The sequence below is a fragment of the Neopsephotus bourkii genome, unplaced genomic scaffold, assembly GCF_033783945.1.
Source record: "Neopsephotus bourkii isolate Nb327-2 ecotype Australia unplaced genomic scaffold, CSIRO-AGI_Nbou_v1 NB_1760, whole genome shotgun sequence".
Lineage (NCBI taxonomy): Eukaryota > Metazoa > Chordata > Aves > Psittaciformes > Psittacidae > Neopsephotus > Neopsephotus bourkii.
The window spans coordinates 999,717-1,017,808 of record NW_026902234.1 but is presented as its reverse complement, the minus strand read 5'-3'; the positions used below and the strand labels follow the sequence as shown (position 1 = coordinate 1,017,808).

At 38.3% G+C, this 18,092-nt stretch overlaps 1 protein-coding gene across 4 annotated transcripts in view; it reads right to left on the bottom strand.

The window, feature by feature from the left end:
* Positions 1-1,168: 1,168 nt before the first annotated feature.
* HERC2 (HECT and RLD domain containing E3 ubiquitin protein ligase 2) overlaps positions 1,169-18,092 on the bottom strand; it is a 114,533-nt gene continuing 97,609 nt past the window's right edge. For all 4 annotated transcript variants that reach the window (XM_061377580.1, XM_061377584.1, XM_061377581.1 and 1 more), the window contains 11 exons: positions 17,533-17,672; positions 16,266-16,453; positions 15,387-15,584; positions 13,412-13,495; positions 8,185-8,326; positions 6,607-6,801; positions 6,388-6,500; positions 5,283-5,473; positions 3,917-4,022; positions 2,770-2,982; positions 1,169-2,172 (listed from right to left, as the gene is read on the bottom strand). In XM_061377580.1, coding sequence (XP_061233564.1) covers positions 1,900-2,172; positions 2,770-2,982; positions 3,917-4,022; positions 5,283-5,473; positions 6,388-6,500; positions 6,607-6,801; positions 8,185-8,326; positions 13,412-13,495; positions 15,387-15,584; positions 16,266-16,453; positions 17,533-17,672 — 1,843 coding nt within the window. In that variant the 3' untranslated portion in view covers positions 1,169-1,899. The remainder of the gene's footprint in view (positions 2,173-2,769; positions 2,983-3,916; positions 4,023-5,282; positions 5,474-6,387; positions 6,501-6,606; positions 6,802-8,184; positions 8,327-13,411; positions 13,496-15,386; positions 15,585-16,265; positions 16,454-17,532; positions 17,673-18,092) is intronic.

The window sequence follows — 18,092 nt, the reverse complement described above, 5'->3', positions numbered from 1 at the left end:
TTTAGATTAAAGAAGAAACTTTACTATGAGGGTGGTGAGGCACTGGCACAGGTTGCCCACAGAAGCTGTGGCTGCCCCATCCCTGGCAGTGTTCAAGGCCAGGTTGGATGGGGCTTTGAGCAACCTGCTCTAGTGGAAGGTGTCCCTGCCCATGGCAGGGGAGTTGGAACTTGATAAATCTTTACGGTTCCTTCCAACCCAAACCATTCTGTTGTTCTAAGACTCTGCTGATTGCATTGACCCTTCGTCTCCAGGAACTACAAGTGGGAGTTTAGACCTCTGGCTTTTGTGTAAACACCTAGAATTTGCCAGGACAAACCCCTCTATACTTCAGGCTGGGATGATTTCTCCACTAGAGGTGCCTGTACTGTACTATAAAGTGTAGGAGAGCAATTAGGCTGGACACAACTATCACACAGCAATGACAGCACAGTGGGAGGGGATGAGATGGTGGGTGGAGGAGTTCCTCCTGCCACAGGTGGAGAGTACTGACTGTGTGCCCCCTCTCCACTCCCCTCCACCCTCAGCGTGCAGGGCTGAGCAGGCAATGCTCTCCCGCCTGGAAAGCCTGTCAGGAATGTGAAAGCCCCTCCTTGCTTGTCTGAGCTGCAGAGTCCCACACAACAGTCAGGCTGTTTGCAGGCACTTCATTTCTGACTGAGAAACAAGTCTTTCCTCCACCTCTAGACTGGGGACTTGTTTAGACTACATGGGCTATGATCTTTTTTACCTATCTATGTATTTAGTTAACTTCAAAACCAGAATTTTGCCCGTAAAAGCCTTTACAGGGGATGTTGGAAAACCAGTTTTTGCTCTGAAAAGACAGATAATGAAACCAGGACGAAGCCTGGTTTGCCATCCAGCTCTAATCAGTTCTGTGGAAACCCAGTTTAAATCTTAAGTATTAGATCAATTTGAGTCCAGACCCCAGGTAGCTCCTGCTTTGCTGTATGTCTTACAGACATGAAATCATAATCGCTATCATTAATGTGCTGGAAAGACTTGCTCTGATTTTACTATAGCTCATGCTCTGCCTACGGCAATGCACATGACTACTGGTGGAGCATCACACATGGTCAACAACTGTTAAGTCGCAGAAACATCTCTTAGAGCCATTGCAATGTTCATCCTATGTAACAGCTGCATTACCATTAACAACCACATAGCATTTTCTTCTGTGGCAGAACTTTTATTTGGAGGGAAATTATAACTTTTGCATTTACATGGCACAAATTATATACAGTACACTTTCCATGATAAGAATTACGATGCTGTTCACAGAAAGGTATCAAATTTGAGATAAATAATGCATAAGCTAAAATATACAAATGAGGGGTGGAGGTGAAACTATTGGCCATTTTTATTATCTATAGAAGAATTTAAAGGAACAATGTTAATTCAATGTTCAAAAATCTTTAACAAACTTCTAGTAAAGTTAATTGAAATATTTATAATACTATTCAGTTGTTGCACAGTATTTCCAATATACAATCAAGAAGATGCACAGAACACAACACTTAATATGAAAAAACCTATTGCACCCACAACTTAAAAGGTTTCACTGCCTTTTGGATGCTGCACTACCATATTTATATAAACATTTACAACACTTCAGTAAACACAAAGGTTCTAAATGTAGTGCAGCATTATGGGGGCCACTTTCAGCTCTTAAAATAAATGTTAAATGCCCATATACTGTGCCATTTATTCTAAGCTGATGGTTTAAGCTGTGACCCTTAATTCCCATTGTGAGTAGCAAACACACTTTCTCCATGTTCAGAAGATTACCATCCCCTCTGAATATTTAGTTTATATTCCGAGACCTAAACTGTCCTTGGCTTCATTGTCATTTTGGCATTTTGCCTCAGTGCTTGTGACAACTACCCTTATTTTTCTCTTTTAATGTCCTGTTAAGTAGTCCTGTGTAGAATCTGAAGCAAAAGAATCTGCATCTTCATTATCAGAATCATCACTGCTGTCATCAGCTGCTGGCTCTCCTGTCAGCGCTATCCGAGCATAATCATCAGTGTCTATAGACTTGCAGAAGTGAATGGCATACTTCAGTTTTTCCTCCAATACTTGCTTACAGGAATACCTGGGCAGCTTCAGGAGAAAGAAGCAAGTGTACGACTCAGGAAGGAAGTGGTCTGGAGGATTGTATTTATCCAATACCTGTTGAAAACAAAACACAAAATAGTTTTGATTCATTGTCCAAACCACAAATAAATATCAAAATTGAGATTTTTTTTTTTAACAGCACGTTAGATTTGTGATTCAGATGCTGAACTTTCTTAAAAGAACCATGAAAAGACCAAATCCATTTTCTCTACATTGAGTAAATAAATAAAACCAGGCATATATGAGCTTCTTTGATTATGACTGTGTGGTTGGGAACAATCTAAACAAGATTCTATTACTTCAGCAAATACCAAATATGATTTGAAGATTGTGGGGGGCTTTAATTTAGCTGAAATGATTAACTGAGCTGAATCAAATGCTAAACAAATGGCAGCAAAAGCAGCTGATGACAGTGGAAAGCTATCAAAATCCAGAGAAGCAAATGGTTGGGAAATGAACACCCAGTTGCCCAAGTCAACAGAGGAAAGTATTTATATACATTATAGGTCCCTGTTGCACTGTGAAACCTACAATATAATGTGGCATAAACATCTTCAGGAAATCAGCCTGTTCTCGCTGTGTTATGCTATTAATTCTCCACTCCCAGCTTTTTACAATAAAATTCCCATGGGCCCATCCCATATGCATCACCTGAATAACAAAGTCCCTCCCTCTGAAGTCTGCAATAGTCCTGGGCAGCCTTGTTCTGCCCCACACAAAACGAAGGAAGAGAGATCGCTCTGTATTGGAGAAGGATTCCATCACTTCCCAGAACCACTGTATCAAGGAAGCAGTTGGCTCGATGCCTTTATAAGTTGCTACAGATTTCAGAAGGTGAAGTGGAATATCTGGGCTTCCACATACCTGAAAAATAAAACGTACAGCTACAAAATTCTGAACAAATCAACTACAGGAGATTTGTTCCCTCCATCCTTTAAAATATTTGATCAGCTTTTACAGCAACAAAATGAACATTCAAATATTTGCAGTGCTGTGTACAGTCTCCTATTACAATAGCACTAAATACAAATCTTCTCATCGGGGCAAGAATGAACCTTCTTTCATTTCCCTGAATCACAAAGAATCAAATATTTACTTGGGATGAAGATCTCCATTTTACCTCCTAGGTCCACACTTTGTGGGGTTAACAACTGATAATTCAGAAATAATTCATTACATCACTGCTCAGCTACATCAAAATCATAGAATCACAGAATCAATTAGGAAAAGATCTGTAAGATCATCAAGTCCAACCTTTACCCCAGGACTGCCAAGACCACCACTAAACCATGTCAATGAGGGCCTCATCTACATGGTTTCTGAACACTTCCAGGAACAGTGATTCTACCACTTCCCTGGGCAGCCTGTTCCGATGCTTGACCTCCTTTTCGGTGAAGAAATTTTTCCTAATATCCAATCTAAACTTCCCCTGGTGCAGCTTGAGGCTGTTACCTCTTGTCCTATGACTTGTTACATGGGAGAAGAAACCAGCCACCTTCTTGCTCCATCCCCCTTTCAGGTAGTTGTAGAGAGCGATAAGGTCCCCCCTGAGCCTTCTCTTCTCCAGACTAAGCAACCCTCACAATCTTATTAATACCAAGAGAGCAAGTAAACATTTTCTAGTCTATCCTTGGACAAAATGTTTGCAATCACAGAGTGATCACTGTAAACAGTATATAATGAGGGAGTGGGGGACGAACGGGGCGGGGGGGGACGGGTGTTGTTCAATTAGTAAGATGTAAGTGACGAATCTCACTCCAAATTAGCCTGGCAGAGGTAGCAAAGCAGAAATTGTTACCATAGTTTCCAGTTCATATCCTGTAAAGAGTGAAAGTAGAGGAACTGGAACAACACGGGCCATCCCCTCACGAACTGCTGCAACTTGTTCATCAAATTCGTGAAGCCTGCAGAGACACATTTTTCAGTGTTTCTGTGAATGCCATTTCTAGCAGTTATTTCCAGCAATTACTGTACTATCAAGGAAACTCCATCCATTCTCCTCAAGTCTCCAGCTATATGCTAAGGAACGTTAATAAGCATTTATCACACTAAATAGTTGACTACCTGGTTTTTACACCAACTCATTGCACAACAAGCTCAGTATGGAGAAGTATCTCCAATTGTTTAGGATATCTTACTTCCAGTATTATTTGTGTGCTGTGCCTGGAAACAACAAACCCCATATGGCCTGGCAAGAAGAAGTGCCCCATATGGAAACAAGATGCTCTTGGGAAGAGAATAGCTGTGTTTTGGAATTCTGACCCCAAACATTCCCAACCCTAGACAGAGACTATGTTAAAAGAAAAATGTGTCTGAACTAAAACATGATGTTCTGAGGGGACAGTAGTATTTCAAAGCAGACATAGGTAAGTCTTCTAATGTTAGAAGACCCTGCTGCTTCTGTTGCCACCCATGATTTGTGGCTTGCTTTTTGTTTTCTTGTCAAATCATTTCTGACATGTTTTACAGAGCTTTCCAGAGCACAGATTTGCATCATTGACAAATCCTGTCCTTAGGCTCGTCATCATCAAAATAAAACAAGATGTCAGGACAAACTTGGTCTTTTGCACCCAACTTTTCCACATGGATTCTATTCAGATGATAGTTTGTATTTTTTCTCAAAGGCTTCATATAATTAAAAAAAATTATAATGATTCTAAGCAGTTAAATGTTTCTGCTTAAGACCTTTTAATTGTAAAATGCTTTAGAATTGCTCATGACCTTTAAGGAAATTTCTCATGTCCTTTGAAGATAACCAGAACTGGCAAGAGAAGAAAATCACTTGTTCAAAGGAACATAACAATTTACTAAAATTAGTACTAAATCTAGAGCTTAGATGATCAGGCCCATTACTTTATTATAAAGAACTAGATGGAGGGGGCATTTCTCGACCGGACTGGCTCCACTTCCAGCTGGCTGACAAAACTACTGTCAGGAAAGCTATTCAAATTTAGTCATATCTGCTAGTTTATTTTATCCTAAAAATTAAGTTTAATCTTTGGATAGATTAAAATAAATAAGAAAATCAGCTCTGTAATCATATGAAAATATTAAAATACTTGCATACAAGACATTAAAGTACTGTATTACTTAAAAGTTCATACATATTTTTCGAACAAAAAAGCTTATTTATGTCAGTAGTTTAAATAATGTATTCAACAAACCTGTAGTTTATTGCCAGCCTCACATATTCAGCTCTGTTATCCAGTGTAATATGGGTGTACTTGGAACTCAACTGAATATCTTGACCACTTGCATTAGGCACAGTGAATGGGAGGCTCATAGCTTCAAACTCTTCTGAAGTAGCTTCGTTGTCTCGAATATACATAAGGCCAGGAATAAAATCTTTATCAACCTATTGAAAATAACAAGCCCGAGTTAAAGTCAGTTTACTAGCACTATACATCATCTTTCATACCAAAAGCATCCCTTTCATACCAAAGCCATTCTGTCTCATCTACCAAAAGCACTGTCCAACCTCTGACCACAACTGATCTAACTTAATTTCAAAGATATAAAATGGCTTAGTATTTTACATAAAATTTCATTATACTCTGATGTGAGAGGGTGCATGTGTTATAGATTTCAACCCTTTGGGGGAGCATTTGCCAAGAAACTGCATTACACAAGAAAAGAGATTTAAAGCTTAAAAACATAATAATCTCTACAAAGTCCAATGCTTGTTTTGGTACAAAAGGAATCTCTTTACTGATGAACAAATGACTTGGTGCTTTTACAGTAAATACATATCTACCTAACAGCATTGGAGAAGAAACTCCTCTTCATAATGAAGACCTAACTCTTACTCCACATTTACTGAGCTCAGTAAACAGAAATTGAAAGTCTGATGTCTTCGGTACATAGGCACAAACTCTTTTCAGTAGTAGCCTGAACTCAATTTTCTTTAACTTCGAAACAATGGAGGTGTGTGCACCTAATCAGGTACTGCATCTTCGCACAACAGACAGTAACAGCTACAGAAAGGTCTACTGGAAAGTTGGAGTGGGACTACATTTGGCTAGTCAAATCCATGAGAGGATTTGCAAATGTTCTAGAATTCAAGTAGCTTATTTAACTAATTTCAAATTACTTAAATTTACAGTTTTAATAGTGAGTACAAGTCATTCCTGTATAACTGGCTCAAAATGTAAAAGGCCAGTCAAAATTCAAGCATATAGAAACCAGGGAAGCAAATCACTGGGGAAAAAATTATGCTAGAGTCTGCTTGTCTTCTGTACATGACATTGTACTCAGGAACTTCACACTTACCTCACTGAGATCAGCAATTGTTAAGTTCATTCCTGCAAGCTGTTTCCACACTGGCTCAGCCAGGTTGAGGCTCAGAGGGCTGCCAGTACGGATGGCAATGCCCAAAAGTACACCTGTAAGTTTAAACATAAGTTTTTGAAATGTTTGTTGTTAGATTCCCAATATTCTGAATATACAACATAATGCAAGTAGAACGTTACAGTGTTGCCAAGAAATTACCAAGAAAACGGAACATGTTCATATGCAAGAGTGACTTTGCAGCAGGATTTAACAGGAAACAATCTCTGTTTGCTCCAGATTCATCTCTTCCATTTGGTGTCACAATTAACAGAGGGGTGAGCCCATTCTGAAGCTCCTCACACATTTCTGCTATTGATTCACTATAACCTCCACCGCAGTCATCCACAGATTCACCTTGGAGAAGAAAAAAGGCTCAATATTAAATGTTCTTTCAAATCATATTTCTTTCTACAGGGGTGACTGAACAAACAAAACTTTACTAAAAGCTACACTGTCATACCTGTTCATACAAAAACCCCTTTATGTTTTGCTTTTGGTTTGGATGTTTCCAACTTATTGTACATCGTATTGTTTAGAAGATTATACAGCATGTCAGAGTGACAAAAGCACTGTTTTACCAGCGTATAACTAGCATTTTTGCCTAATACACTAACCAGAATAAGAAGGGGGGGTTGGAAGGAGAGTCAGAGCAAGAGATTCCTAAATGACATGTTAAACCAGATGTATTTTACGTATCTTATATAGAATCATAGAATAGTTAGGGTTGGAAAGGACCTTAAGATCATCAAGTTCCAAGCCCTCTGCCATGGGCAGGGACACCTCGCTCTAAACCATATCACCCAAGGTCTCGTCCAACCTGGCCTTGAACACTGCCAGGGATGGAGCATTCACAACCTCCCTGGGCAACCCATTCCAGTGCCTCAACACCCTAACAGGAAAGAATTTCCTCCTTATATCCAATCTAAACTTCCCATGTTTAAGTTTTAACCCGTTACCCCTTGTCCCATCACTACAGTCCCTAATGAAGAGGCCCTCCCCAGCATCCCTATAGGCCCCCTTCAGATACTGGAAGGCTGCTATGAGGTCTCCACACAGCCTTCTCTTCTCCAGGCTGAACAGCCCCAACTTTCTAAGCCTATGTTCATATGGGAGGTTCTCCAGTCCCCTGATCATCCTCGTGGCCCTCCTCTGGACTTGCTCCAACAGTTCCATGTCCTTTTTATGTTGAGGACACCAGAACTGCACACAATACTCCAAGTGAGGTCTCACTAGAGCCGAGTAGAGGGGCAGGATCACCTCCTTCGACCTGCTGGTCACACTCCTTTTGATGCAGCCCAGGTTGGCTTTCTGGGCTGCAAGTGCACACTGCCAGCTCATAGAACAGCTCATCAATCTAAAGTATTTTTCATCAAAAAACTCAAAGTGATATGTGAATTGCAAAAACAACCCTACCAATAAAATTGGCTACCCGGGATTCTTTACCAATTCAGACAGCTGAAAAGCAGGTTTAGGTTTTGCAGAATGTTTGTTGTAAGCAGAACAGTTGCTCCTGGAATTTGAGGAGAATTATAGACATTGCCGCTAATCCTGAGGGCTTTTTATAACATCATTTTAAAAGGCTTTTTTGCTTTCTAATGTTTCAAGCACCTTCCTCTGCCTACACACATACATTGTTTTCCTATACCCCTTCCTTTCTTCAGGTCTTCCAAAAGAGTAAACCTGAACAGAACTGTAAAGTTAAGTGCAAAATAGCTGGGGAGTAAAGAATCATCTTACCAACAAATTTGACTTTCCAAACACGATGAGGAAGCAGAAGGCTGTCAGGGCTAAAGGAACTCATTTTAGCACACATCTGTCCAAACACTGACTTTGTACCATCAGGCCCAGCCAGTCCTCCTTTACTCCTGGAACGTTTTACCTATTGAGTAAGCACATTGTAAAAGTCACTGTAAGAACATACTTCAGCTGGCATCACTGTGCAGATTAGACTGTAAGATTAATCCTTATAAAATACTAGTGTTCAGTGAAACATTTGCAGAAGTCCACAGTGTATCTTGTGATATATAGAAAAGAACAACCAAATTTCAAATTCAACATTATTTTTCAGTATCCATCCCTAGAAAGAGGTATCAAAGACTCCTATTACATCCCAATCCTCTTCAGGAGAACGAAAGGGCTTTAAAACTCAGGCTGTTAGCAAGCCCAGAACTATTTCAGAATCACAGGATGGTTACAGTTGGAAGCTATGTCTGGAGGCCATCTGACTCAAATCTCCTTCTCAAGCAGGGCCAACTAGAGCCAGCTGCCCAAGACTGTGTGCAGATGGCTTTCAAGTATCTCCAAGGATAGAGTCCAAACCTCCCTGGGCAGCCTGTGCCAGTGTCTGGCTGCCCTCACAGTGAGGAAGTGTTTCCTGATGGTCAGAAACCCTCCCATGTTTCAGTTTGCCCCATTGCCTAGGGTCCTGCTGCTGGGCACCACTGAGCAAAGCCTGGCTTCATCTTCTTTGTACCCTCCCATCAAGTATTCAAACATGCATTAATGCAATGCCCCCTGAGCTTTCTCTTCTCCAGCTGAACAGTCCCAACTCTCTCAGCTTCTCCTCACAGGAGAGATGTTTCAGTGCCTTTGGCATCTTCTTGGCCTTTCCCTGCACCCTCTCTTGTGTGTTCACATCTCTTGTACTTAGGAGCCCAGTACTGGACCCAGCACTCCAGGTGTGTCCTCACTAGTGCTGACTGGAGGAGAAGGATCACCTCCCTTGACCACAATGGCAATTATTATTTTATTTTTAATGAAACTAAAAACTTTGGAGGTTGATTCTGCCTTAATAATTTTAACATACTGTTACAGCTGGAAAAACAATAGACGTGCTCATTGCAGCTAGACAGAATGATTCTCGCTAGTCCAGATGACAATGCCATGGGCTTTCTTTCCTAGATAATAAATTTTACATTCCCACAACACTGACACTTTATCATTATTTCAAACCGTTCCCTATTTACCTGTCTCTACTCAGCATTGTATCTGTTCACCTTTAAAAAAAAATGGAAAGACCAGGGGGTATCAATGATAAAATCTGTTGATAAAGCCTTCTTCCCTCATTCTGAAGAAGCAGCCAATGCAGTGGTAAATTCAGTTTGTCTGGACTGAAATCCGCTTAGGTAATGCATCCTGTCTCTCACACACTCAACTGTCAAATCTGAGTAAATTTTCCATGCATAAAACAGATCAGAAGCAGTTGCATTGGCCAGAAAATTGAACAGATATTATTCTTATATTCATTAATGATAATACTTTAATATGACTCTATGAGACTTACTAGAAATCTCTAAAAATGTGTAAGCTTTACCAAACTACATATACACAGAGTAACATTTTACTCTGCTTAGGCAGTTACAGGAAAAAATGGATTTTAAGATTTTATGAAGATTCATAAGAAACAGAATACAAGGAAAATCCCATGGATTTTGCTGCAAGAGATGCACACTAAGTGGCTAAGAATACAAAAAGCATTTCACCAGTACAGAGAGGAAAGAAACAGAAAGCTGGAGAAACACAAGATTTTCTTCCCTCCTCTTCATGTTCTGCAGTTTATATTCTTAATCTCCCCTGTCTGCAAAGGTGCTCCTACAGTGCATGCAGTTCACCAGTTTCCATGGGATTGTTCATTCAGAAATAACCCAGACTCATCCCACTAATCTGTGTTTGGTCTTACTCCAAACTACAGTGCATCTCAAAAATCAAGTTGTTCTGGTGCTTTGGATAAAACATCCACCAGATTTCTTTCAGGTTTTATTGAAAAGCTGACACACCCTAGTTCTCCCCCGGTATAAGAGGTTCTGTATCTGGTTTTAATTCAATGGATCTCTAAGTAATTTGTATGCCCAAGAAGTTTTAAGTTGAGAACTCACTGAGTCTTCTCTTAAAAAGAGGAAAGTATGAGTAGAAGGTCTATGAAAGCAGTAGTTAATTCACTGTTTTTTCAAACCTCAGACCTAAAATAGAAATTAATCAAGTGACAACAAAAAGACAAGCAATCCAGCCTGAACTGAATAGGCTGGCATGCACATTTGCTATTACACATTTAATTTAGTATTCATTTACTAGCAACACAAAATTTTCATTTAATTTGATCATTTAGATGCAGGAATGGTTACAATTTGACATTTAACAAAGCAATGTAAGAACACCATGAAAGATTATTGGTATTCCTGCCAGCATTTTAATATACTGCTTGCTGACAAAGACAGATGCCCATATTAAAGTTTACTTGCTTAGTAGCAAAAACACTTTACTGAAAAATGGCAAAAATTCATATGAACATATTTAGGCCATGATTACCACACAGGTATTTTAGCTTTTTATTGTACAAGGCTGGAACACAGCATCTGGCTCATGTTTCCACATCATCCCTTTTAGAGGCGTAATAAGTATCCTGTGAAATCTATTTGGCTGACTAGGCTGAACAGGGTCAGATATAACCCTGATTTAATACATGCCTTATTAAACACAGATTATGCAGTATCTCAAGCTTTTTAAAATACAGTTCCAGCCTTCTTGCTGATAAGATAAATTTGTAGCACAAAACACGTTCATATATTGATTAGAACCCAAGAGGGATTTTCATAAAACAGTCTGCCATTAGAAGATACCAGCTTGTGGAAAATCAACTTTTCCTGGACCAAAGAGAAATGCAGCAGCTTAAAAGCAGCATAGAGTGAAGTGTGGAATAATGAAATTCAAGAATTTTCTCCAGTGAATAATCACTTATTGTGAGCAGAAACACTGCAACAAAGGGGAAGAGTCAATCAAATTAATCTGTGATCTCATTAAATCATTGTGAAATGATGAAGACCAAAATTTAAGTTCTTTCTCTGAATCTGAAGAACAAAACTTTGTATTTGCCTCAAGCACACTGAGACTGCCCACTGAAATCCTGGCCATTTGGTGGAACTCCCTCCAACCCATCTGAACTTGGGAGAAATGTAGTACATAAAGCCATGCACGGAGAGATTAATACTGAAGTTTTCAAAAAGATGACAGCTTATGAGCTGGAAACAGCTAAGAAAGATAAATATGTATTTTTAACAGAGAAAACAAGTCTATGAAGAAAACAAACAGAATTCAAGGATATGTCATGAAATCAATCTCCAGAAGAGGAAGCATCGCTGTGGTAATTGCAAAAGCACAGGCACCGTCTCACCTGTACCCTGAAGTTCCACTTATCTATGCTCAAACTAAAATGCTAAACAGAAAAATACAGTATAAAAAGATGAGGGATGGAGAAAGACTATTCTACACAAGCAGACAAAAATAGTGTAGCCTGATCAGTGCAGGAAAATGAAGACTTTCATTGAATGTGCGTTCTTTAAAGGCACATTTGATAAGGCAGAAGACAGTAACCAGGACAGAAGAATGTGATTTAAAGTGAAGTATGACACTCACAAAGGAACAAATAATTCATTCATTGATATATGCTGTGCCTACTTTAAGATCAGATAATTTTTAACCATCATGACAGTGAGATTTCTGTAACCCAAATTTAATAAGAAGTCCTAGTAAGGGGGGAGGGGAGAAATGTTCTTAAAATAGGATTTTGTATTTTCATATGTATGACATTCCTCCCATGACAACAGACAACACAAGACCAGGAGATCCTTTGCAATATTACATTCCTGAAAGCAGACATCCTCCTTAATAACTGAAATTTGTTCCCCTTGTAAAAGGGGGAGATTCTTTTCAACTGCTGTAATAAATCTTGTCCATCTAAAAGCAAAGATATGATTTAACAGCATTACGAATCTGTCTGCTTATAGGTCATAACACACTGACACCACATGAGCTACACTGCTACTTAAATACTAGGCAACTCAAAATGCCCAGATGCGATTTTGGAACATTTCGCTTAACAACAATTCCCAAAAAGTAACATAGATAAAACTGCATCAAGTTTGTTTTCTTCTGCCCTATGCAGTTCTCCAATAGCGTCCCAAACTGTCTCTGTGCATTCAAATCTGCCTTCGTGCTACACCTCAAAGCATAAAATACCTATCCTCAATTTTGTGCTAGAGAAATACCAGTCTAGCATGAGTTGCAGAGTTGGGTGAGTTGCAGAAATTTCAAGTGCCCACAAAAAATGGCAAAGCAGCAGAAACAGGGTCATCCAGCCACAACAGGATGTATTCCATTCACTAAGAGAAAACTAGTTAGTTGAAATTTTACACGAATTCTCCACTCTAACCTTACAAAGAACAGGGTTTTTTTTACTTTTTACAATGTACAATTTAAAAAACTCAAAAAACCTCCACCACTAATGGAAAGAAATGCATGAGGACTTTGTAAGACAAGGCATCAGTCCATTTAAACAATATTGTATTATTCTATGTTACAGAAATATCTGAAAAAAAGAGACTCCTCTAGCCTAAGGCACAACATTCCATTTTCCAACGTCAATGATAAGGAAAAAAGCCTTTTTGTATCAAAAGTTTTCTACAATCAATATGACCACGTGATAACCAGCAAAGGATAATTTATCAGCCTGATTTTTAATTATATTCAAAGGCACTTTTTTTCCTTGCCCTTTCCCCCCCCCCTTCATGTTCTCTGTTATGAAAGCAACAGCTGATTCATTCATCTGACCATTTGGAAAAGTAAGAAAGGCACCAGAATCGCTACTCTCTTAAGATTATCTAATGCAGCAAGTTTTGAAGAAGTTCTCCTTTGTCAAGCTGGACATACTTTGCTCATTAGAATCTAAATCATTCACTTAATATTTCAACAACTGTCCTGCTCCCTTGCGAACAATTACAGCATGGATGAAAACATACTGTAAAGAAAACAATCAGCCCTTGCTGCATTTATTTTTTTCATTGTCTGATTCTGATAAAAATTCAACTCTTTAGTATTCATACATCAAACAGTTACAACAAAGGGACTGGATAAATGTATGGAACTGCAGACAAAACAAAGATACTAAAATCTAAATTTCAGCTTTAGATACCTGTATTCTGTTGAGCTCTACGACTGGCCCGTGCTGACGATCTCTCACCATAGTTGCTTGCACAACTTTTCTGAAAGCTGCCTCCTAAAAAAGGAAGACACAAACAAATAAAGTAACAGCAAAACTGCAATCAAATAAGAAAGCTGCATATGCTTCACAGATAAATACATACTTAGTTCAACTTAGGGAGGGGAGAACGGGGAGAAAAAAGAAGACTTTTCAAGCAAAATAGAGAAACTGATTCTGCAATTGGATCTATCCTTCAGCAACTTCCTTCCGAGTAAGTCACAAAACACTAGAAAGGGCATAGTACCTCTAGTTTTAATTTAGGAGAAATGCAAACAAGCATCAAACACTTTTGAAATACTAAAAGAATCCCAAAAAGCAACATAAGATAAAGCTGTGAGATGTTGGTTAAGAATCGTGTTATTTGCGTTAATGCAATTCAAGTCCGTAACAGTTGGAATACTAAAGTAAAGAAAAAAATCTCTCCTGTATCCCTCAAAACCATGGCTGGAAAGCTGGGTGCTGTACTGCACCCGGTCAGTTATTAGTAAGCAACTAACATGCCACTGAGTACAGGTATAAATCAGTTTATACCAGAATAATACATGCATATGGAGAACAGTTGATGCCAGAGAAAAACAATCAAGCAAAAAAGACGAAGTTTAGATAAAATAAAAAAATTAACTCTTCATGCAAATTCAAGTATCTGAGGTTCTCTCACTAAATACTTGGATCAAATTTTATGATCAGTTTCAATCAAGCATTAAAAAGATTTTCAAGTCTTTAGAAGCTCTGAAGGTAAACCTGCCTTAAATGCCTAGACATGAACACGGCATCACAAATTCTGGTGTCTGTGTTGAATGCCTTTCACATAAAATATGCCTGATATGACATTTAATCTTACACCCAAAGACTTTCTGTAACTATTCTGCAAACTCTTAAGTAAATTATGTTGAATGGGCCTCCTGCACAACCATTCCTATACTTAACATTGTACACCTAAAGACTCCCTTATCTATAGCACTAACATTTGAAATGGTCATGAACAGAATTAGCTAGGATTTCTTTTTCCTTTTTTTTCAGTTTAGGTCTTGATGGAAAGCATGTGATCTTCTCTTGGTCTGTGAAGCATGTATTCTGCTGGTTTGCTCTACTACACAATCTCACTGGAGTCTGAAGAAAGAGAACTTCAGACAGTATGCTCTAAGGAGTGTAGTTACAGGCATGTCTTATTTAAGGGCATAGAACAGCACTGCAGAGGGAAATATAATTGCTTCTCTCTTCATATGTATCTCCCAGCAGATATTGTCTGTTTATATAAAATTATAATTTTTCTTGAGACAAGTTACTATGACATTGAGAAAATGCAGAGCCAAAACTGATGATCATACTGAAGGCAAGTCATGTTTTTAAAGACTTTCCACTTCTGAAGCTTTTAATAAGTGTTGTATCCTTGAAGCATTGTAATTATCCAGAGTTTCTCATGACTGACTTTACTTAGAACTACATAAAAATCCACTTTCTTTACCAATTTGAGAGTGAACTCTTAGGTATTCTGTCGTCTTTAGAGTTTTAACCCAGTCTAAAACAAGTCTGTACCTGCATAGAGCTTTGGATCAACTAGCGTGTCACCTGATCATGACAACTGAAATATGAAAAGCAGACAATGTCCATTTCATATCCATCTTATATTTTTTTTCCAGGATAGCATCTACTGAATAATCTAGGAGAATTCAGCTATACTGCAAACTGAAGATTTACAGTGTAAAGTTATTTTCAAGATCAACACAAAAAAGCACTATGATGAAGAACTGAGGGAAACATAATAAAAAGATCACACTCACAAAGAGAGAAGTTTGCATAATCAGAATGCAAATTGAGATATATAGTTCTATTCTTCAGAAACAGTTAAACAGTACATTTCACTTACAGTTACAAATCTCTGCTTTAAAAACGTTCTGATAAATACCTTTCCCTGTGATATCAGTATTCCCCGTAATGTGTCAAACCCAACAGAGGGTCCTTGGCCAGTTTCATCAAGTCTTCCTTCAAGATCAAACATTGGAATGCAAGGACAGAAGAGTTCAGAAATGTGATGCAACAGCAGAAGCCTGTTTCTCAATGAAATTATGGGAATTTCCTGCAGATGATTGTACTCCATAGGAACCTATGATAAAACAATATCCAAATGTAATTTAAAACTATTGTATACCTGATTTTATTAAACAGAACAATTCGTAAGATTTGTAGGTAAATTTGTATTAGAAATTCAGATATCTGCTTACTCACACTGTTAAAATTTAATACACAGAGTTCAGTTGTTTATCAATGATACCAACAGTATCTATCTAAACTGAAACAAGTATTAGAAACATGACAGTTGGGACTACTCTTGCTATTCCCTATTTTACAATTCTCTCTATCCATAAATAGATGTTATAAATAGATATTTTACATCCTGTCATCACTACACCTAGGCATTATAGTTGAAAGTCAGAATACTCAAAAAACCTATTTTCTCAATGTAAGGCAAACAATGAAGAATTCCCTTGGAAGGCATAAGATTTTCACAGCTGTAATACAGAATTAAAATGCATGCAGACTTGCAAACTGAACTGCTGTTCTGCACTGGATTAACAACAGAATGAAGAGGCTTTCTCACCTCAGAAAATTGGAATCCTTCTTTGGAAATATGGAAGCAAACCAAATAACTGGCTCAAACTTGAAATCAAATCAAAGCACTGAGCTTATGTGGAAACTTAGAAGGGCAGTATTTTTACTGAAAGATCAGCAATAAGTGTACTATGTAAGTTTAAAATCTGAATGTAATAAGACAAAAAAATAATACCTGTGTAGGGAGCTTGCCAGCATTAGCAGGTTTACTGGTTGACCAAGCCAAAGTATGTGCTGAGCCACAGGCTACTCTGTTGATCTTTTTACCCTGAAGTGCTGCAACCAAGCGCGGTCTTTGAATAGCATTAGTTGTTCCATCTCCAAGCTGTCCTTCATCATTATCTCCCCATGTATACACTTCCCCTAAACCAATAAAAAAATTAATTGTTCTAAAGGTAAGATAGAAGCTCTTTGACACCACCCCCCCTTTTTCTTTAATTAGCATTTATGAAATAATTTCATTGAATGAGGCCCTGGACTGTGATCAAGATTTCTAGGCCTGATGGCCACCCTGAAATCTACTCTCCAGTGTAGATATATCTTAAGTGACCCATGGTCTACACAGCACAGCTAGTATAAGATGCATGTATTTTCTCATAGTCTGTATGAATTAAAACTTCTGTTCCAGAACATAAGGAAATGGTGGAGCATAAGAATTAACAATGGATACACTAGAAGCCTGTATTTGACAGTTCGATAACAAAAAAAGCTGATATTAAAAAACCATTTTAAAAGGCTTAACATTTCACATGAGATGAAATAAAATATCTTGTAATAAGCTGTATTACCAGAGAGGACATTAAAATGTGTGCTTACTGTTGCAAGATAATTGGAAAATACTTTTAAAATAGCAACCTTATTTCTGAGCGTTCACTTTCTGCAGCTATATCCTACTTCACTCGGTCGCGGTTTAACCCCAGCTGGCAACTAAGTACCATGCAGCCCCCTGCTCCTATAAAACACTCAGTTATTGTGCAGACTTGTTAATTAAATGTAGGAGTGAATCTGCTACAAAGAGTATTCGGTATCTCAACCTGCTCTGTATGAAGCAATATTGTTGCACAGTGCTTCATTTAGCAAGTTAAACACCTCAGCAGGCTCAGAAAGAAAAGCCAAAATCCAAATCCATTCATTTTATTGCTTGACCAGTAAAAGTTACTAAAAGCTACTTTTAGTGCTCTGTGTTTTCCTTTGACCACCAACATTTATAAAGGTTAAACTCTATTTTTTATTAATTATAAAATTTCAGCTGGTTTTATGTGATCATTTTAAATCAGTAACATGCTTGTTGCTCAATAAATATGCAACTCAAGCAAACACAAGATATCCCAATCACACAGATGACCAGGATTTTCAGCAAGGGCAACCTACCAATAGCTGACTAATAAAGTTTTGTTTATTTCAAATTCAGTACTGAGAACTAAGTAAATTTGATTTTATACCATCTTCAGTGCAGCAAACGCAGTGCAAAGACCCAGTAGCAATTGCAATGACTTTCTTTCCTTGCAGTCCCTGTACTTGTCGCGGTCTTCTAACATGGTCATCAGATCCATGGCCTAACCGATGGTAATCTCCTTTGCCCCTGCAGAGAGAACATAAAACATTTCAAAACTGTGTTTTAATTGTGGAAAAAAAAAAAAACAAACAGAACAACAGACTGTGTTTGGTGTTTGATCTGTAGATGACATAAACAGCCCAATACTTAACATTAATCACATCCGTAGCTTGTGCAACATTTATGTGCTTCTGCTGATACAGTAAAAACTCTTAAACCTCCAATATGCTCCTCCTACTTACTCTGTGTAGGACTTTTTACCGCTTCTGCGGGGGTTGGTTGTTATCTGCCTCTTAAAGGGATCAAATATTAGAAGCATTCATCTGTATGTTTATTGACCTCAGAGACTGGAATCTTGTACAGTTTAAGGGTCCCCATAATGCCATGCAAACAAGGGAGCAGAAGGATTTTGGGATGGTACTTTGCTTAGTCTTTTTAAACATTTTA